We start from the raw sequence: 20,207 nt of genomic DNA, 5'->3' as shown, positions 1-20,207 counted from the left end.
TTCAACATTTATCTAGTTATTAAATTTAAAAACAAAAACGCTTTAAAACCGAAAAACAAAGTAAATTCAAACAGAATGCCGTCATTTTGGCTTCCCTTGCAGAGCCACGCCTCTTAGTGGCAAGAAGTGTACTGAAGCCCACAGTGGTGCAGTAGCAGGGGGAGGAGGGGACACAGGGTTACCTGGGGTCAGAGAAAGGCCCAGATGTAGGAATGCTGAAACCTGAGTAGGCTCAAATGTCAGGCTCTAACTCCTGACTCTTACTAGCTATGTAACCACGGAGGAGCTAACTAGGCCTTAGGCCTCTTCTTTTACAATAGCAAACATTTGCCTCTTGGGGTTACAAGCAAATTTTCAGAATTCTTCACTTGTCATTAATTCCTAATAAATGTGTTTGTTATTAATATTACTACCATTGCAGATATCCATTATAAGAAGAGACTGGGCAGGAATATATTAATCACATAGGAAACTTGTTTTTATGTTCTTTCCTTTTATACTCTACATAATTTTTCTCTAGAATGAACATATGCTGCTTTTTCTTCCTTAATTATGCATGTGTGTCTGTGTATAGGTATACAGACATGAGTGCAGGTGCCAGCAGAGACCAGAAGAGGGTATCAAACGCCCTGGCGTTGGAGGCGGTCGTAAACAGCCCAACAGGAATCCGGTTCTCTGCAACTAAAGTGCACATTCTTTATAAACCACTCAGTTAGCTCTCCTGCCTCCACACTTTGCTTTGTAATCAGAAGAAATCATAGAGGATGTTACTAAATGCACAAAAGAGCGCTGAGCTTTTCCAATGCAAACCAGTGGTGGTTTCATATACAGATAAACAGGAAGGCATTTGAAAACCATCCTGGATCTTCTGGACTCCACATATGCAAATTATTACTACCAACACAGTATCCCAAGAGAAGTCCTTTATTTGGATTCAAGCCAAATTTTTGGGAAAACATGAAAACTTAAGTTATAATCTTTTTAGACAAATGGTATTCAATAACAGGAATAGAGACTTCAGAATAAAAATTTGGATTCTGAAATCGAACTGGGGGATAAAGGGAAGGGATGACCTTAACTCGATGGCATTCCAGAGGTTTCAGCATCCTGAGAGCCAGCTGATAGGACCACAGTTAGAGTGGCCCAGGCGTTCTGGCCTCTGTGCCGCCATATGGATGGCCATCCCCCTCTGAAGGCTGTTTATAGAGTCTGAGGTTGCCTATGTGAAGCAGGTGTGTATGAGATAAAGCAAGATGCAAATGGAAGCAAGACACTGAGCTGAAGCCACAAACTTAGCTTCATGTGGTTATTTCCAACCTACTCTTAAACACCAAGGCAAAAGCCTCAGTCTGGCCTACTGCAGAGTTAGTGCTCCCTCAGTGTTAATGTGATTAGTGTGTCTGTCTGTCTGTCTGTCTGCCTGCCCGCCTGCCTCACTTGTGCCTTCTTCTAATGTGAACAATGTTCATCTCACTAAGGATGTTTTATTTTAATATCCATTATGCTAATCGAATGATAAAAGTTTATGTCTGATATTAGGAGTAATAATGGTATTTTTTCTTTCCTTCTTATTGCTACAAATTGTATTGGCATATATTCACTGTGTACATAACTGGCATTGTATTTATATAAACTGTTGGTCTCTTGTTTAAACAAAGAACAAGATTCAGATGCTAAGATCTCCCAGCAAAGGAAAGTAGTGTGTACTTAACACTCTCTTAGTTTCTCTATATTTATATTTATAAAACACCTGTAGTTGTGCCAGTTAATACTGTTTTTCCAGGCATATAAATATATAAAATCTCCTTCAAAATTGAGCTTATTTCAGTGGTAGAAAAAGTAAGACTTAGAAATAGTTTATGAAATACAGAGTTAGCAATAGATTAAGCAAGGGCCTCGACACCAACATGCAATGAACTGAAGCCTGGGAGCTTATAATATTCTATTTCATACTGCCAAGTTCCAGGCAGCAAAGAATAAGGTTTATTGTTCTCCAACATCTCCCCAGAACCTCACTTGGTACCTGCAATACAGAAACTCTACAGACACCAAACTTTCCAGGAAAATAATTCTTACTAAAAACTGACCTCAGGCCTTGGTTCTTTCTAGCTAAAAAGCCACCAGATCTTAGGTCTTTGCAAACAGACAGGAATGAGATAAACCTGGGCAAGCATGCATGCACGTGTGCAAACTGGAGGTCAACCTTGGCACACCTCCTCCAGTGTTCTTGGTCTTTTGAGATTGACTTCACTGGTTTGAGAGGCTCATCAGCAAGCCCCAGGGAGCCTCCTGCCTCCTCCCCAGTACTAGGAAGACAAGGCACAGAACCATGGGTTCTTTCTGTGGAGCCAGCCCAGAAATTTATGAGTTACATGTTCATGGGGAAAAATCATTACAAATTCAAAGTATTCAAAAGTGTATTTCAAAACCCCACAAATGCCACACCCGAGACTCCCAACATTACCCAGCATGAAATAGCAGTCTCCCTGGTGAAGAGGGATTGTCAATCCTGGCGTCTCAATGTCCCATGAGATCTTAAAACCAACATGCCAAGTATCAGGATCTCTGCCTTCGAAGCTGGACTCGTCCTCACTTTCATCCTCAGAGCCTGTTGAGAGAGGGCAAGTGATCAGCAAAGACAAACTCTATGCACATTCCTGAGATTCCTTAGAAATTACTGGTATCTCAATAAAATATGGATGTTGTGTTAAGTACATCCTTTTGTGTCATAATTTTTAAAAAGACACTTAAGAATATTCTTAGCATAGGTTTATCATTTCCACTTAATAATAACTTAAGTAGGGTGGAAAAAAAAACAGATTCAAAGAATAAAAGATTTTATTCAGTTCCAAGCCCCAAAAGAAAAATTAGAAAAGCTACATTTAGGAGATTTCAAGAAGATATTAATTAGCACAATAACGCAGAGAAAAGTGAAAGGTAAGGAAACCACAGAAGACAGAGGAAACTATGATATGAAAGGATTCTCTCTCAGGGAAACACAGGTCCAAAGAGTCTCAAAGAACTCCCTACTAAACATAACTTACAGGACAGGCCATTTTAGTGGGCACTCCATAGTGCTTAAGAACATAGAAAAAGACAGTCCCAGATTTGTTCTATTAAAATAATATATATCAAAGCATAAAAAGAAAACACCTGTGTGCATAAACTAATTAATTAATTATTAATATTAAATGTCTAATGAGAACATGGAATCTAGGTCCAACATCATACTAAAAGAACCTGGTAAAACTTATTTTTATAACCTGGTAAAACTTATTTTAGAAATATAAGGGTAACTCTACAAAGTAGTTAACATCCAAAGCTTAACATTTAAAACTTAAACCAAGAGGGAGGGAGGGAGGGAGGGAGGGAGCTATCACTCTAGTGACACAAAAGCTGAATGATTAAGTACACTATCCCTCCCTAGAACCTAAAGATAATGGGACTAGATGCTACTTTCTCACCATTATAACACAGGCCTGCCTCAGTCTCAAAGCCAACATTAGAACTGTGACCAAATCTAAGAACTGGAGAAGGGTGCTGTGGAGGTTTGACAGAGAGGGACCCCCTGGGCCCATATATTTGAATGCTCAGTCCTCAGTTGGTGGAACTGTTTGAGTTGTCACTGGGTCTCGGTCTCCCTCCTCCTCCTCTTGCTCCTCCTCTTCTTCCTCCTCCTTCCCCCGCCTCCCCTTCCTGCTCCTACTCCTCCTGTTCCTCCTCCTCTTCTTCCTCCACCTCATGTGGAGGAGATGTAAGCCCCCAGCTACTACTGCAGTGCTATACCTGCCTACCTGCTGCCCGTCTCCCCACCACAATGGTCATGGACTCTAACCCTCTGCAACTGTGAGCCCACAAAGTAAACGCTTTCTTTTATAAGTAGTCTTGGTCATGGTATATCTTTGCAGAAATAGAAAAATAAGTAACACAGAAGCTGAGCAACGTATACACCTCTCATTAGTCTAGCGGGAGCCACCAACACCACGGCATTTGGCTGACAAAGCTCCTGTTTTACAGGCACAGAACTGTGTCTGTTCCCCAGAACTCATATAAAATCGCCCCGTGTAGGCATGGTTAACATGAGCATGCTTGTCTTCTAAATGTGAGCATGCTTGCCATCCCAGTGCCGGGGACAGAAAGACACATGGTCTCTGTGGCTCCATGACTAACCAGTCTAGTCTAACTGGTGAGCTCTAGGCCAATGAGAGGCCCTCCCTCAAAGGAAGTGAGCAATCTTCCCAAGGAGAACCCTCAAGGTTGGATCCTAACCTCCTAGCACATGTGCACATACACACACTCACACACACATACTCACACACATAATTCACTTAAACACAATATAACAAAATGTAATGAAAACATCAGCTCTCCCTTAATTCACCTATAAGTCAAAATGAAGTAATCAAAATGAAGATAAAAAAAATAACACTTAGGTGAGCAGCATTGTTAACTAGCACCCCTTCTTTTCCATAGGGGACACATTTCAAGGATCCCAGTATAAATGGGAAGCCTAGAAAGCATATTCACATATATCCATACCCATAAAGTTTATTTTATAAATTGGTCACAGTAAGAGATTAATAATAACAAATACAGCAACTGCAGTAAGATGGGCTCATAAAAGCTGCAGGGCAGTGGTGGTGCACATCTTTAATCTCAGCACTCAGCAGGCAGAGGCGGGTAGAGCTCTGTGAGTCTGACTGAGGCCAGCCTGGTCTACAGAGTGAGTTCCAGGACAGCCAGGGCTACCCAGAGAAACCCTGTCTGGGGAGGTGTGGGAAGGTATCGGAATATATTCTCTGTTTCTATGGCTATCTTTTGGTATCCCAAAACATTTTTTGGACTTTACCTTTTCATTGAATGCAAACACTTCATGGTTCCTCTTTGGCATCTACAAACCAGCAGCACCAAATGATTAGATATGGGACCACTGTCAAGAATAACAAAGTGTAGCCACAGCAGATCTGATAAGTGCAAGTTACCTTAAGACTAAGGCCTTACTCTGTTCAGCTTGGAGATGCTGAAATGAGGGTGTCTCATCCAGGGCAGGACAGCATGCTACCCAGGAGGCACTGGATATAAAAGATTCTAATTATTTCTAACTTTCTCTTTAATAGTTTCAAACCATAATTCACCAGAGATAGACAAAACTCCAGAAAGTCAAACTACAGACGAGGAGAAATTACTGCATAAAGGTATAAACAAACAAGAACAGCCAAGAGACATTTGTCTTAATACCACCAGTCTCTACAGATCAACAGTTAGATCAATGGGCAATGTTACAAAGGCAGAGCATAAAAAAGGAAAGAAGCCAGGGGATGAAGGTGATCACACACACACACACACACACACACACACACACACACACACACACACACAAGTTCAGAGAGACAAGAGACAACAGTGAAAAGATTTTCAACCTATTACATAAAAGAATGCAAAGTAAACTTAGAATTATTTTACCACCCATCAAATCAGAAGATATTGTTTATGTCTTCACTTTAAAAGTGTTTATGAGGCTTGACACTATTACTGAGGCTATGGAGTTCTCACAAAAAGGGACCTAGCATGACCACACTCCAGAAGACCCAACAAGCAGTTGAAAGAGTCAAAGGCAGATATTTGCACCCAACCGATGGGCAGAAGCAGCTGAGCCCTGTTGTTGAATTAGGGAAAGGCTAAAAAAAGCTGAGGAGGAGGAGGGTGGCCCTGTAGGAGGCCCAGCAATCTCAATTAATCTGGACCCAGGAGATCTCTCAATCACTGGACCACCAAACAGACAGCATACACCAGCTGGTATGAGGCCCCCAACACACACACAGTAGAAGACTGCTGAGTTTGTGTTCACTCAGAGATGATGCACCTAACCCTCAAGAGACTGGAGGCTCCAGGGAGTTTAGAGGTCAGGTGAGGTAGGGGGGAGGGAACATCCACATGGAGACAGGGGGGTAAGGAGGAGGTATGGGATGTGGAGCAGTCGGAGGGTGGATTGGGGGGGGGTAAAATTTGGAGTGTAAAAAATTAATTAATTAATTTTTAAGAAAGTGTTGGTACGAGTGTGGCAACCTGGCTAACCCATACCCTCTGTGGAGGACAGTCTGGCAACATACATTAAAGCTGTGAATGCAGAAGCCTTTGATCCTTGTAAGAATTCTACTGTTAGGCCTGTATACTATCGTCACTACCTGCAGAGTGACAGGGGCTACTGAGCAGGCACTGCAGCCTGTAGCACTGTTTGCTACGGTGTTAACTTGAAAGCCGAAGAACCAGAAATACCTTCAGCGTCCTTTAGCAAGCTACTGCTTGATGCAAGTACAATATGCCCGACAACACCACCCCAGCACATGGCTCTCACCAATACCATGCCTTAGCAGGAACATGGGGCCACCTCATAGATATTTAAAAAGAAAAACAACATCAAAAGAGGAAAACGAAGCGGCTAGAATGTGCATAAAGGTGCGGTGCCTGTGCATTTCTAGTGAAATAACCACAACTCCTTTTCCTGGATCCCAGGCCGCAGGAGAGGCACACAAAGGAGCAGAAGGCGCGCTCTCACGTCCACTGTCTTTTGGGATGGCCCTACATAAAAACACTGCCAACTCACTTAGGAAATACTCATTGAGCAGTTGCTGTATCTTTAGAACTGTGCCAGGCACTTGGGGTAGCTCTGCCTGAAGTCATGAACCCGGCCAGGGTAGAGCTTCTTCTACTGGGGCCATCAGTGCTCAGTACTGGTAATCAGTACGACAGCATTTCAAATTTAAATGCCATCACACTTTAACCCGCTGCTCTACACTCTGGGCAAGGTCTGCATTTTGTTTTCAGACCTCTGGTGACTGGAGACAGAGGCCATGGGAGTACACTTGCACTGGGTGGCTTTCAGTTCCCACAACCCAGTCCTGTGTTAGGTGGTGGGGAAAATGTTAATTTGAAAGGAAAAAGAAAACTCTCAAACATCTATTTGTTTGTTTTTAAAAGAACAAATAGAGCTGGAGAGAAGGTTCAGAGGTTAAGACACTTGCTGCTCTTTTAGAGCACCCAGGTTTAGTGTCCACCAGCCACGCAGTGGCGCACAACTGCCTATTACTCTGCTTCCAGGAGATCTGATGCCATTTTCTTCTGGCCTCCACAGGCTCCTGCAGGCAACACATGTGATGCACAGCATATGTAGACACATATACATATAAATAACATGTTTTTAAGATGAATTTTAAAAAAGAGTATGACATTGCTGCTAAGGTAGAATAAACACTAAAGAGGCTGAGAGACACTTCAATGAGAACTATAAAGGTCAAAACAGAATTCCTAGAGAAAACGGGACTTAAACATAATAGCAATTGGATTGTCAGGGATACTATAGGAACCACTGAAGACAAAATGATGTGAAGTTGGATGTCATCAAGACATACAGAAGAGCACACACATTATTGCTTCAATCGTGTATACATCACCTAACAATCCCAAGGTGCCCAGATTGCAGCCAGTGAGTGTATGCCCATACTGAGTCCCTACATTCGGAATATCTTCTTCTACAGCAACCATGTATAAGAGTTCTAAGCACAGAAAGTAGGGGAAAAAGAATGCAGTAGAGAGAGGTGAAAAGAAAGGAGCTTCCTTTATGACTATTGATCCATATTACCCTGTACTGAGTATAAAGAAAATAGATCAAAAGTCACTCTAGGTCTCTACAGGGAAGAATGCTAGCAAATGGCCTTAAGGTCACACCTGCCTTTCTTCAGTTCTCTAAAACTGAATCTGAAGATCTATTGTCGGCCATATTAGCAGACTCTCGGTTGCGGGAAGTGGGTGCGGCCACATGGGCCAAGATGGCGCTCTGGCCCACTGCCAGGCCCGTGAACCCCACATGTTTACTGCCTTGCCCAAGCATGCGCAGTGAAAAAGCATGCGCATTCCTCGTGATCCTGATCTGTCAGCCTATCTGTGACCGACCTGAGCTCGTGCCTGGAGCGTGTGTGAATTCTGATTGGATGAGGTGAGGTAGAGCTAGATGAGGTCGGTTGGGGCGAGTATAGGAGGGTTGTTGTTGTTGCCCTTGCCTAAGTGGAGAGGTTGCTGTAGGAAAAAGCTGCAAGAAGGGGAAGAAGCTGCAGGGGAAGAGAGCTGCAGGGGAAAGCTGTAAGTAAAGAAGCTGCTGCGTGAACCTGCCTCCTTGGTGTCTGTGTCGTTCTTGTCTCCGCGGGAAGAAAGGACAGTGACACTCGGTCTTTTTCATCTTCGTTCTTCTTCTCAATACATGTTCCCTGTCCCCCAGATAGGGTTTCACGTTTGTGGCCCGGGCTTGCTGCAAAGTCACAGTAATTCTCCTGCCTCTGTCTCCCAAATGCTGTAAATACAGACAGACTCTGCCTTGCCCAGGTGCAGTGCACGTTTTCATGAGCAGCTCTGAGTTAAAAGGAACTTTAAATTAATTTCTCTATGAATACTGCCATGTATAATAACAAGTCCAAAGCCATTTCTTAGGTTAATCTAAAAAAAAAATTTTTTTAATATACCTTTTGAAACAGAAATAATAATTTAAAAGAAAAAAAATTTGCTATGGGGCACAGCTGACTTCCCAATTCTGGCCTTTTGAACTTTTGAGAGGATCTGAAGGAAGCGGTCACTGTGAGCAACTGGAGGGCTAGCCCAGCCCCAGCATGGCACTGCCTGCAGGGAGGATGCATTCTGAGATACTTCTTTTCATGCATAATGCAGGGCTACACTTGAGAACACTGGAATTTGCTAAGGAGAGCCAGTGAACCTGAAAATGGAGAGGTACTCAGGCTCACCTGCGCTGCAGTTTTAAACAAGTCTAGATTTAGTTAGCATCTGATCAAAAGCACTCTGGGAGGGGCTGGAGAGATGGGCCCCTGGTCAAGAGTGTCTGGCTCTTCCAGAAAGCCAGGTTTGATTCCTAGCACCAACATGGCAGCTCCCAACTGTCTGTAATTCCAGTTCTACGGGATCTGATACCCTCTCCTGATCTAGGAGCACCAGGCACACACACACACACGCACACATCCAAGTAGGCAAAACATCCATACACATAAAATAAAATCTATAAACCTTTAAAAACACTATAAAAATCCAAATTTCAACTATTCTTGAACTGCCAGAGCATGCATCTCTGACATGGTTGGAGGTAAGACCTAGCCCGTGCTCTATCAATGGCACAAGACTTCTCTGCTAGCCAGAGCCCGCTGCAGCCACTTCATATCACTCATTTAGGATACCTTCTTCTGGACCCCACATTCTATATGGTTTGCTTTCCAGCTAGGACACAGAGTGACCCTGCCTGCATACCAGGCTCACAGAGAGGTAGAACCCACTCATTGTCACTCATTCCCACATCCACGGCTGCTTTCCCACCACAGCAAGGTGGTCAGGAGACACTGAGACCACAACCCCCACCAACCCCCACAAGAGTTACAATTTGACCATTTATGTAAAGCACTTGCTGGCCTCTTTTATGGACTCCTGATATTGGTGACTTGACAGATATGTCAATAGTGAATACTGACCAAACTGAACCTGAGCAAAATCACGATGACATCATAGGACTAACACCTGGCTGGCTGGCTACCGTTGCGGGTTGCCCTGGTGCTGTTTGTATTTTGATGCTAATTCTGCTCCATCAAGAGGAGTTGCCCCCTTTTCTCTTCCAGTCACAGGTGCTGCGGGAGCTGTGCCAAGTCCAAGAACCACACCACACACAACCAGTCCCTCAAATGGCACAGAAATGGCATCAAGAAACCCCAGTCGCAAAGATACAAATCTCTTAAGGGGGTTGACCCCAAGTTCCTAAGGAACATGCGCTTTGCCAAAAAGCACAAGAAAGGCTTGAAGAAGATGCAGGCCAACAATGCAAAGGCAGTGAGTGCGCACGCAGAGGCCATCAAGGCCCAAGATGCCAAAGGGCCCCAGCCACTGAGGCAAACTCAGCCGTCTGGCTTTCATTGATCACCCCAAGCTTGGAAAGTGCTACATGGCCAAGGGTCAAAGGCTCTGCCAACTAAAAAGCCTAAGGTTCAAACCAAGGCAGGGGCCAAAGCTCCAGCTAAGGCCCAGGCTACAGGCTCCTGTGAAGGCCCCATAGAAAAGGCTCCTGCCAGTGTGAAGACAGATGGACTGCTGTGACACACCTACCCACACACTATTTTCAGATGACCAGTGTCCTGTGCTATTTTTACAAATAAACTCAGGCAAGAAGAAAAAAAAAAAAGAGTAGCTGCCCTGATGAGAGTGGATCAAGTACTCAGGTGATCTCAGGTGAACTTTCTCCCCATTTTAACTAGTTAGATAAAGGCTACAGCCTGGGATTGGGCAGTGGAAGGAAAAGGTGGGGCTAGCAGTATTAGAGCAGGGGAGAGAGGAAAGAGGAGGGGAGATGAGGAGATGGGGGGGAGGGAAGGAGAATGAAAAAAGAAGAGGTGGAAGGAAGATGGAGCAGTAGCAAGTGGCCTGGAGGTAGCAAGGATTTCATAGCTGGGGAATAGAGTAGTGTCCTGGTTATTTCTGCTCAACCTAGGTGTACAGCTTATAAATATTAGAGCTGAGTTGTGTGTCTTTGCACAGGCTTATTGGGGTTGGAGATTTACCACAACAAACCACCTCCAACTTAATAAAGTAGTTAAAGCTATAGCCCTTTATCTCCAGCTCTTTAGCGAGAATCCTGATGTAAGAAAGCATGTGCTTACATCTTTGCTACCCCAAGATTGCCCTTCATATTAACAGCCCTGGCAAACAGCAAAGAGCACACTCACATAGCCATGTGTGCCGCTGAGTGTACACGTTCTGCAGGCTAATGTAACAGGCCTACATTCCCCTCTCATTTTCATCCTGGCACTCCTCCTGTGGCAACAGCCAGGCCCTGAACCATAATCAGAGGTAGCAACAGTTCTCAGTGCTTCCCAGTGTCCTCCTATAACATAGCAGTGCTTCCTCATGTCCCCCCATAACAGAAACTCAGCACCACGGAAATGAGCTCGCTGAGATGATGTTTGGAGAGTTCTTTCCCCCTTGGGCTGTATAGGAAAGAAAGTTGTACGTGTGATACATTTTTTATTGCTTATGTATGGTGTTGCTCACTTTTGAGGGGAAGTCAAATTGTAATTATCTACAGCACCTGCCGTGTATCACTCTTGCCTGGCGCTATTTGAAATGGGAAGAGGCATGGTTCCGACTGCCCTTTCAGCCTCAGTACTCTTGGGAGGATCTTAAGTGCCTCCGTTTGTTCGGCACATGCCAAGGTCCCACGGACCACACTCTTAAAGAAGTAAAAGGATTTAACAGAATTCAGAAGAATAGAAGTTTGAAGGTCAAGGTTCAAATATCCAAAACACCCCAAAATTTCACCACTTTGATTTGTTTTTTTCCTCCCAAAGTAGTTTTGGAGGAAAAATGACTCCATTTAATGATAAATGAAGCCAAATACTTTATGTACATTTTAAAGCTATATGCAACTACACTATTATACAAGAAACAAAGCCAGAATCATCAGTATGATGGTATAGATAACATAACACAAAAATTGCATAATTAATATACACATAATTAATAGTGTATATCAATATGTTCCTTTATATGCAAGTCTACAGTCATCATTATTACAAATTGAAAACTAGGCCCATTTCTTAGCTCTTAGACCCTAGTCCCCCAGTCAACAAGCAAAGACTGTAATGTTTCTATCTGAGTATTACGTTGACAATTGCCTTGAACTCATACCTAGAGGTACCTTCTATTTCAAGTCAAGGATGTTTTGGAGGGAGGAGAAATACTTGGAACTGAACCCAGCGCCTCCTGTATGCTAGGCATTGTGTATGCTAGGCCTTGTGTATGCTACCATTGAGATGCATCATCCATCATCCCAGTGCCACAGTTCATAAGGCAGGAGAAAGTACAAGTTAAAGATGGTGTTCTGGGGAAGGAGACTAACAATATCTAGGACTGTAGGGTCTAGAGTGTGACAGAAGACAAAACTAAAGTGGGGAGCTGGGACAACCCCCATGCCCCGCACCCTCACACCCAAGAAGGATAATGTCATGGTTGTAAGCACACAATCAGTTCTGGGCTGGAAATGTCACATGAACAATATGGACTCCTAAGAGTTGGGGCTGTAAAGGTGGCTGAAGTCCAGGACACAGGGGGCATGTGAAGCATCACTAGGAACCTTCCATGGAAGCAGTGACATCGAAGGCTTCCTCACTGGTCAGACCTGGCTTCCAGAATGATCCCCACAAGATGTCACTTAAGCCTCTGTGTTCAGACTTGGTGTTCATTTTCTAGACAACTTCCCAAAGGAATGCCACAAGGGTAGCATATATGCCAGAGGTGGCAGGCACCATCAGAGAAGGACCATATCCTCTGAGAGGAAGGTTAGCTAAGAGCACGCCTCCAGGCCACATGTTTACAACTCAGCACAGCCCTCCTTGACTCCTTCCCCAGCCACTGAGCAAAGAATGCATGGGCTGAAGAAAGGAAAGACTTCAAAAAGCTTGAACAAGGAAGAAAACCAATCAATCCCAGGTCACAAAAGATAAAAAATCCCCCATTACTTGAGACAAGTCAAATGAAGTCCCTTGACAGAGAGAAACTGTAACATTAATTGTAAGTTTTCTGGGATTTCACGCAAAATACTGAAACTCTTTTTTACAGAGAAACCTAAAGCCCATCAGCATGCTACCTAGTTCTGTCAGCTTTCAGATTAAGGATTTGGGGGGGGGGGGGTTTAAGATAAAAATATTCACATACATAGGAAAACCTCATTACATTATATTACCTTGACTTGGGGTAGGAGTGATATGGGAAAAGTAGAGAAAAACTGCTTTTAGCTTCTTTGGCTTCAAAATGACATTACCTGAATAAAATAGGAAACAAGAACAGAAAGGAGAGACATCTCCACAACACAACAGAGTCTCCAAAGCCAAGCCTGTTAGCAGCAGAGAGTGCAGAGCACTTGACAACCTTAGCAGGTACAGCAAACACTGGGACACTTCCAGGAAGCCTGATGTTCTAAGTAACACAGAAGAGTGGAACCAGATGGGCTGGACAAAACCCAGCATTATTTGTCTATCCAATATGCAGACAGAGACCTACCTTAGTACAAAGACACACTTACCCTTCTGAAAGGACATCTGTACTCTGTAGACCAGGCTGGCCTCCAATGCATAGAAATCCACCTGTCCCTGCCTCTTGACTGCTGAGATTAAAGACGAGTACCACCACCGCCCAGAGCATGTGTTTTACTGATGTAGGTGCTAGATGAATGGGTATATTTTGATTTAAGAGTAATTCATCAAGTTGTGCATTTATGATATTATTGTTGATCCTTTTTCTAACTTGGTAAACTGGAAGTCAATAAAGTCTGAGAGTAGACAAAAATTATTCAGAACTACTGAAAATAAGTAAACAGAAGTCAAGCCTCAACAACCTTCCTAGGAATTCTAAAGAAGAGAACACAGAAGAGTTGAAGGGTCTATAAAATGCAAATATGACAAGTGAAAAAAAAAATCACTGTGAGACCAGAAAAAAGGTGAAAAAACCAGAACTATCAATAGGGATGGAAAATAAAATATATTTGTGTTGTATACTAAAAATAGCATGATTTCTTTTTTTTTTTAAAGATTTATTTATTTATTATATGTAAGTACACTGTAGCTGTCTTCAGACACTCCAGAAGAGGGCGCCAGATCTCATTACGGATGGTTGTGAGCCACCATGTGGTTGCTGGGATTTGAACTCTGGACCTTTGGAAGAGCAGTCGGTTGCTCTTACCCACTGAGCCATCTCACCAGCCCCCAATAGCATGATTTCTATACCTAAAGTAAATACACAATTCAAAGAAGGATGAAAATAATTGAAGACCATTAAAATAAAAAAAAAAATTCCATCCTGGGTCAGGGAGAGGGCTCAGTGAGGACAGGTGCTTGTCATGAAGCCTGACAGCTTTAGTTCCATCTCAGGAGATCATATGAAGAACTCATCCTGCAAGATGCTCTGATCTCCACATAGCCAGCATGCCACATCCACACACAGAGACACACACGCACGCGCGCACACACACACACAGCACTCCACATGTGTGCACACACAGATACACACCCCACACAGAGACACACATGGAGGCACGCAGACATACACAGTGAAGAAACGAATGTAATATTTAAAAATGTAATTACACTCTAATTTTTCTCCACTGTATTTGGAGAACATGTTCCACCAAGGCCAGAAAACAAGAGGGTGTAGGTGAGGTTATGTAAGGAGCCGCCCTCACATTGGCCATTACAAGATGGCGCTGATGGCACTGGCACCTGTGTTCTAAGTAGTAAACAAGCAAGCTGCGCATGTGCCGGAGTAGCTTCCCACCCCATGTGCTCTGCCTTCCCCGTGACAACTCTGGCCGATGGGCTGCAGCCAATCAGGGAGCGACACGTCCGAGGCGGAGGACAGTCCTCCATAAAAGGGACGGGTTTTCGCCATTCAGGGGATTCTCTCTCTCTCTCTGGCTCCCTCTCTGGCTCTCTTCTCCACTGGCTCCTGATGGGGTAAGCAATAAAGCTTGTGCTGCAGAAGATTCCGGTTGCCCTGAGCGTGTTCTTACCAGGGGACACAAAAGCGCGGGCAATAAGGTTACAGGGGTCAGTGCCATCAGATGCAGAAGGTGGCCAGTCCCAACCAGAGCAGGTCAGATGTTTCTGGAAGACCATTACTCCAAAAATATAAACCTGACAGAAGAGCTGATTCTGACCTTGTTGAAGAGAGAGTCAGACAGGTGGTAGAGAGTGGGTGTGAAATTTAACTGATCTTAAGTACAGAGAAAAACTGTGCAAACAGAAAAGGCAAGCTTCACATTAACACAGGAAATGCTGAACTGTTTCAAAGGTAACTTGAGCACAGATTATGCAATGTGCTGACCCGCATTTTCAGAGGCATGATTACTGGGGAGGCTGGGTACCGGTTTAACCAAAATGACAGCACATCTCAAACAGCAGCGGGGAACTGAGGAGAGTGTGTGTGCAGGTAGAAGGGCAGAAGAGAGAACGAGGAAAACCTTCAGCTTCCAAACCAGGACAACAGCCAATCACATGAAAATAGAGTATGTTAAGGCATCCCTAAACATGCTGGAAAGAAAGAACAGAATGACCACTCCCCTGCCTCCAACCTTGAGTGGAGACACTGCAAGGAGCACAAAATTATAGTTCTCTTTAACAAATGTCTTGTAGGAATATTTGAGAATTCTAAGTTATGTGACTGGAATAATTTAGTAAAAACTGAAAATATCTACCAGGTGCTATATGATCTTACAGCCCTGAGAGGGTTCTGTTCTTAGCAGTATTTTATGAATGAAAAAGAAAAATGGAGGCACTGTGAATTCAGGTAACTTCAGGTAACTTGCCCAAGGTCCCATAACCAATTAGTATAAATTATGTCAATCAAGAGTACAGGCTTAAATCGTCTAATTAGCATCACTGTCAGAGAAATCTTTCCACTCCAACTTGCCCACCTCTCCTTTTCTAACTGCATCAAGACAGCATTAAAAACAAATCCAACATTGGAATAAATAATTAAAAATACTTGATAAATAGCCTGGAACACATAAAGAACTGGAACATGGCTTAATGCTAAATGGTCCCTAAGCTCCAGTGAATGAACTAAACACTTGGTCCCCATTGGTGGTGCTGTTTTACCTTGGAACTCCTAGGAGGTGGAGCCTCCTTGGAGGAAGTAGGAAACTTCCGGGTGGGCTTTGATATTTACAGCCGGGCTTCCCTTCCTGCCTTGGTTCTGCTTTCTGGTTGACTCTGACTCTTGCGGCCTTGCCTTTTTTGCTTGACAACTATGCCCTCAAAAACTGCGAGCCAAGGTAAATCTTTCTCAGATACGAGAAAACTAATCCAATCTGATAGAATTCCAATTAAACATGAGCAGAAGACTGTACAGATATCCCTAGGGATGCCTGAAAGGATAACAGCATAGAAACAATGCTCGATATGACCTGCTTGCCAAGGGAGGGCATAAAACCAGTGCCATTTCCCACACAAAAGAAGGCTACTGTCCGACAACCAGGTCTGGAAGGCAGTGTGCCGGGTGGAAATGTAGAAAACAGAATGGAGTTCTCCAAAAGGAAGCAAACAAGCAACAGAGAATTCTCATTTGATCCAATTCCACCTCTGTGTACACAATAGACACCGAAGAGTAAAAGCACAAACTTAAAACTATCAGAGTAATATTCATAAAACAAAGATGGAAGTGACCTAAATCGTTATCAGTAAGGGACTGATTATAAGCAGAGTGTGACCTAGTATGGTTTCTGTTGTGTGACACACGGTGACCAGACGCAGCTTAGAGGGGAAGGATTTATTTCAGCTTACACTTCCAGGTCAAAGTTCACCACGGAGGAAGTCAGAGCAGGAATTCAAGTAGGAACTAAAGTAGAAAGTGTGGAGAAATGCTGCTTGCTGCCTGACTCACTGTCTGATTTAAGCTTAGTTAAGCTTTCTTATACAGCACAGGACCATCTGTGGATAGGGACTGTGGATAGGATAGGGACTCCCCCACATTCATTATCCATCAACCAAAGTCCCCACGCCCACAGGCCAACATGATCTGATCTAAGCAGACGCTCAATCGAGGGCTCCCCTTTCCAGGCAACTCTAGGTTGTGTCAAGGTGACAATAAAAACTAACCAGGGTCCTGAGCATGGTGGCACACCCTTTATCTTAGCACTCTCTGCAGAAGCAGGAAGGTTTCTATACGTCCAAGGCTCGCCTGACCTGGACAGTACGCTGCAGGCCAGCTAAGGGTCCATGATAAGGAACTGTCTCAAAACAAAACAAAACAAAAAACAAAACAAGAGCCAAAAATGAACCAGGATAGTCCTATACATTATATGTACATATATAGTGTACCTATATAGTATATGCATTACACACACACAGAGAAGTGAATAGTATGCAGACATAAAAAGGAATGGAATTCTGAAAAACTCTGACACACATAGTTATTAAGGAAGTATGTTCAATAAAATAAACGAAAAGGACAAATCTATAATCTTACTTACACAAGCTACCTAGAGCAGTTAGACGTGAGAATGCAGTGTGTCATAGACAAAAGGCAGGAAAGAGACCAGAGTCTGCCCTTAACACATGAGGCTGGGTATTGGCACACACAGCCAGGGGAAGCTTGTCTCCAAAGAGAATGGAACGGAGGAGCCTGCAAGGGGGAGAAAAATCAAGCTGGAACATTTTGTAGAGGCGAATGAGGGGCTTAAGAATGAGAAATGAATACAGTCATAGGGGGACAATGTGCAGGTCTGTGGTCTCTCCTTCCCGGAATTGTTTGCTAAGGCAAGACAATCTCAGCAAACATTCCTTTGTGGCTGACTGATAACAGTTGAACAAGGCCAGCTGTAACCTCATAGGAATTTTGTTTTTACAACTGAGGCACTCTACCAAAATTGATACAGACAGACAGTAGAACAGTGGTTACTGGGGGCTGAAGGAAGAGAGACTCTTGAGTTAGGATGGAGTAATGAAAGAATTCTGTTGATGGACAGCGGCAACTTCAATGCAGTGACTGAATGGTATGGTTTAAATAATTATGTAGCAACCTGCATGCATAATAATTATACCATAACAGAGAAGAAAGTAAAACAGGACTGAACTACTGATACTCAAAAAAATATGGATAAGCCTCAAAATAATTATGCTAAGTGACTTAATTCAGGCCAAAAACATTTTAAAAGACTATATTATACATCATTTCACTGGTGTAAACTTTAGGGAATGACAACTAATAACAGAAAGCAGGCCTTTCAAAGACCTCCCTGTGGAATAAAGAACGCACAGAGAGTTCTACAGTTTAAAGCTTGGGCCTTTTGCTGGAGCAGTTCCCCATCTACTGCCTGACTTAATGGACCGTTCTAGCACTGTGACCTGCCACAAGGCTAGCTCTTCACCTCCCTGCACCGCTCTAATCCCAGTCTACTCCCTTCCAAGTCTCTGGATTCTCTCTGGCTCTCATCTCCCAGCTTCACTCTTTCTCTCTGGATGTCCCGCCTTCATACTTCCTGCCCCAGCTATTGGCCTTAAGCTCTTTATTACAACCAATCAGCAGTGACACAACACCTGATCCATCTCTTAGATTGCCTTAGGCACAGAGGGCTGTCTCACCTTCACGTATCTGAGCAGGTGTGGAAAGACAAGTATTTACAAATATAAAGTTGCTGGTGGACCACAGAAGTGACAATATGGAAATCCTGCCACCATTAAGCTCTCTGCCGGTATGGAATTCACAATTGAAAATACAGGGACATACCTTCACACAATGTGAAGGAGAGTCACCCTAACACTAAAACTGTGGATGTCCACAGACAGCAACAAGGATTCACCAAGGGCACAAACACACTCCTGGAGCCCTGGTATACTAGCTACCTTGACTGTGACAATGACTTCACAAGGGTGTTAGAGCATAACAGTATAAAGAGACTTACTACTGCATGGCATTTAACCTGACTAAAGCTACCGGGAGAGAGACTTCTCCACCCCCACTGCCTCAAGCCTTCTCTTGACCTGGGACTCCCCTGCTGGTCTTTATCACCCCTAGCACTGAAGTCCTGCTACTCTCTCAGGGTGCTGTACTGACACATATCAGCAACTCTACCTGCTCTAAGGTGGCCCACAATTGGGTTACCGTGGTAAACTCTTCCAACTCTTCTTCCTGTTCTCAGTGCTGCCTCCTTTCTACTCAAAATCCTGTGATGGCTCCCATCTCACTCCAGGTTCAAGCCCAGTACCTCCTATGGCAACAGTACAAGTCCCTACCCTTTCCCTCCACATTCTCAACAGGATAAGCATTTCTGTCTTGCTCGCTGTTGCACGCTGATGACTACTTGGCAAACAGGAATGTGTACTGACTACTGAGTGAACCCAGGACAATTTCCTAGATGGTGAAAAGTGGGGAGGAGCACAGGACGTTTACGGAACCAAGAGAGTTCTGCAAAGATGTCAACCATTCGTCAAATCAGGTCTGAGACCTAAAGTAGAGATACTAGGAGGTGTGAGCAACAAATAAGTAACACTTTAAAAACTTACCAAGGCTCCACAACCTCCACCTGCAATTACAAGGTAGTTTTTCACTGTGCTGATGATACAGACTGTGGAGTGCAGAGCTAATGATACTCACTTCGCAGTAAAGATTCAAGATTCATCTAAACAAATTCTACCCTCAAAATGATACACCTTTCCCAAAACAGGAGCCCTAAGGTCCTAAGGTAGTTACTGCAGAGCCCTGACTCTCTAGACTATCACACATTGCACAAGAATGCATGGATTAGCATCCTTGGTCCTTCAGAAAGATCCAGAAACTAAAGATGAGAATCGATTACACTGGGCACTAGTTAAAAATTTATGGATTGTTTTTCCTATAAAGACAATGTGACAGGGAATTGTTCCTTCCAGAAAAACAAAACAAAACCCAACAACATGGTAACAGGGAGTTGGGAAGACAGTTCAGCAGGCAAGAGTCCTTGCTCTACAACCATCAGGACCTAAGTCCAAACCCCAGTGAGCACGTAACTGTGTAACCTCAGCAAGGGGGAAATGCTCTTCGAGACTTTGTGTCAAGGCAATGGGGGAGGGGGGAGGAATACCCACTGTCTCCTTTACTCTCCATACACACATGCACATGCAGAGTATCTGCACACCCACTTGGGTTGGTCTATTTTTTTTTAAGCTATTTTATTTGGGTTCTTACATCTGCCACCTTTTCCATCTCAATCCCTTCCAACACCCCAAACCAGGTAAGGAAGAAAGAAGGTTAGAGGGACAAGGGGGTGTTGAGTTCTTTTTAGACTACTTCCTGCTGAGGAGGCATTGAGTTCCTTGGGGCAAGTCCAAGCTTCATCTCTTCATGTCTTCTTATCTCTTTTCTCTCAACCACTTGACAATCCAACAACATCAGGAGCAGGAGCAGGAAGAACAGGAGCAGGAGCAGGAGGAGGAGGAGCAGGAAGAACAGGAGCAGGAGCAGGAGGAGCAGGAGCAGGAGGAGCAGGAGGAGCAGGAGCAGCAGGAGGAGCAGGAGCAGCAGGAGGAGCAGGAGCAGCAGGAGGAGCAGGAACAGCAGGAGGAGCAGGAGCAGCAGGAGCAGGAGGAGCAGGAGGAGCAGGAGGAGCAGGAGCAGGAGCAGCAGGAGGAGCAGGAGCAGGA

The 20,207-nt window shown here is 44.0% G+C and overlaps 1 protein-coding gene across 2 annotated transcripts in view; it reads right to left on the bottom strand.

The window, feature by feature from the left end:
* Fto (FTO alpha-ketoglutarate dependent dioxygenase) overlaps nucleotides 1-20,207 on the bottom strand; it is a 350,246-nt gene that overhangs the window by 223,389 nt on the left and 106,650 nt on the right. For both annotated transcript variants that reach the window (XM_021171161.2, XM_021171162.2), the window contains exon 4: nucleotides 2,465-2,608. In XM_021171161.2, the coding sequence (XP_021026820.1) occupies nucleotides 2,465-2,608 (144 nt within the window). The remainder of the gene's footprint in view (nucleotides 1-2,464; nucleotides 2,609-20,207) is intronic.

This window comes from Mus caroli, chromosome 8 (assembly GCF_900094665.2).
Source record: "Mus caroli chromosome 8, CAROLI_EIJ_v1.1, whole genome shotgun sequence".
Lineage (NCBI taxonomy): Eukaryota > Metazoa > Chordata > Mammalia > Rodentia > Muridae > Mus > Mus caroli.
The sequence above is the reverse complement of the archived record's forward strand: the minus strand, read 5'-3'. Positions and strand labels throughout refer to the sequence as shown.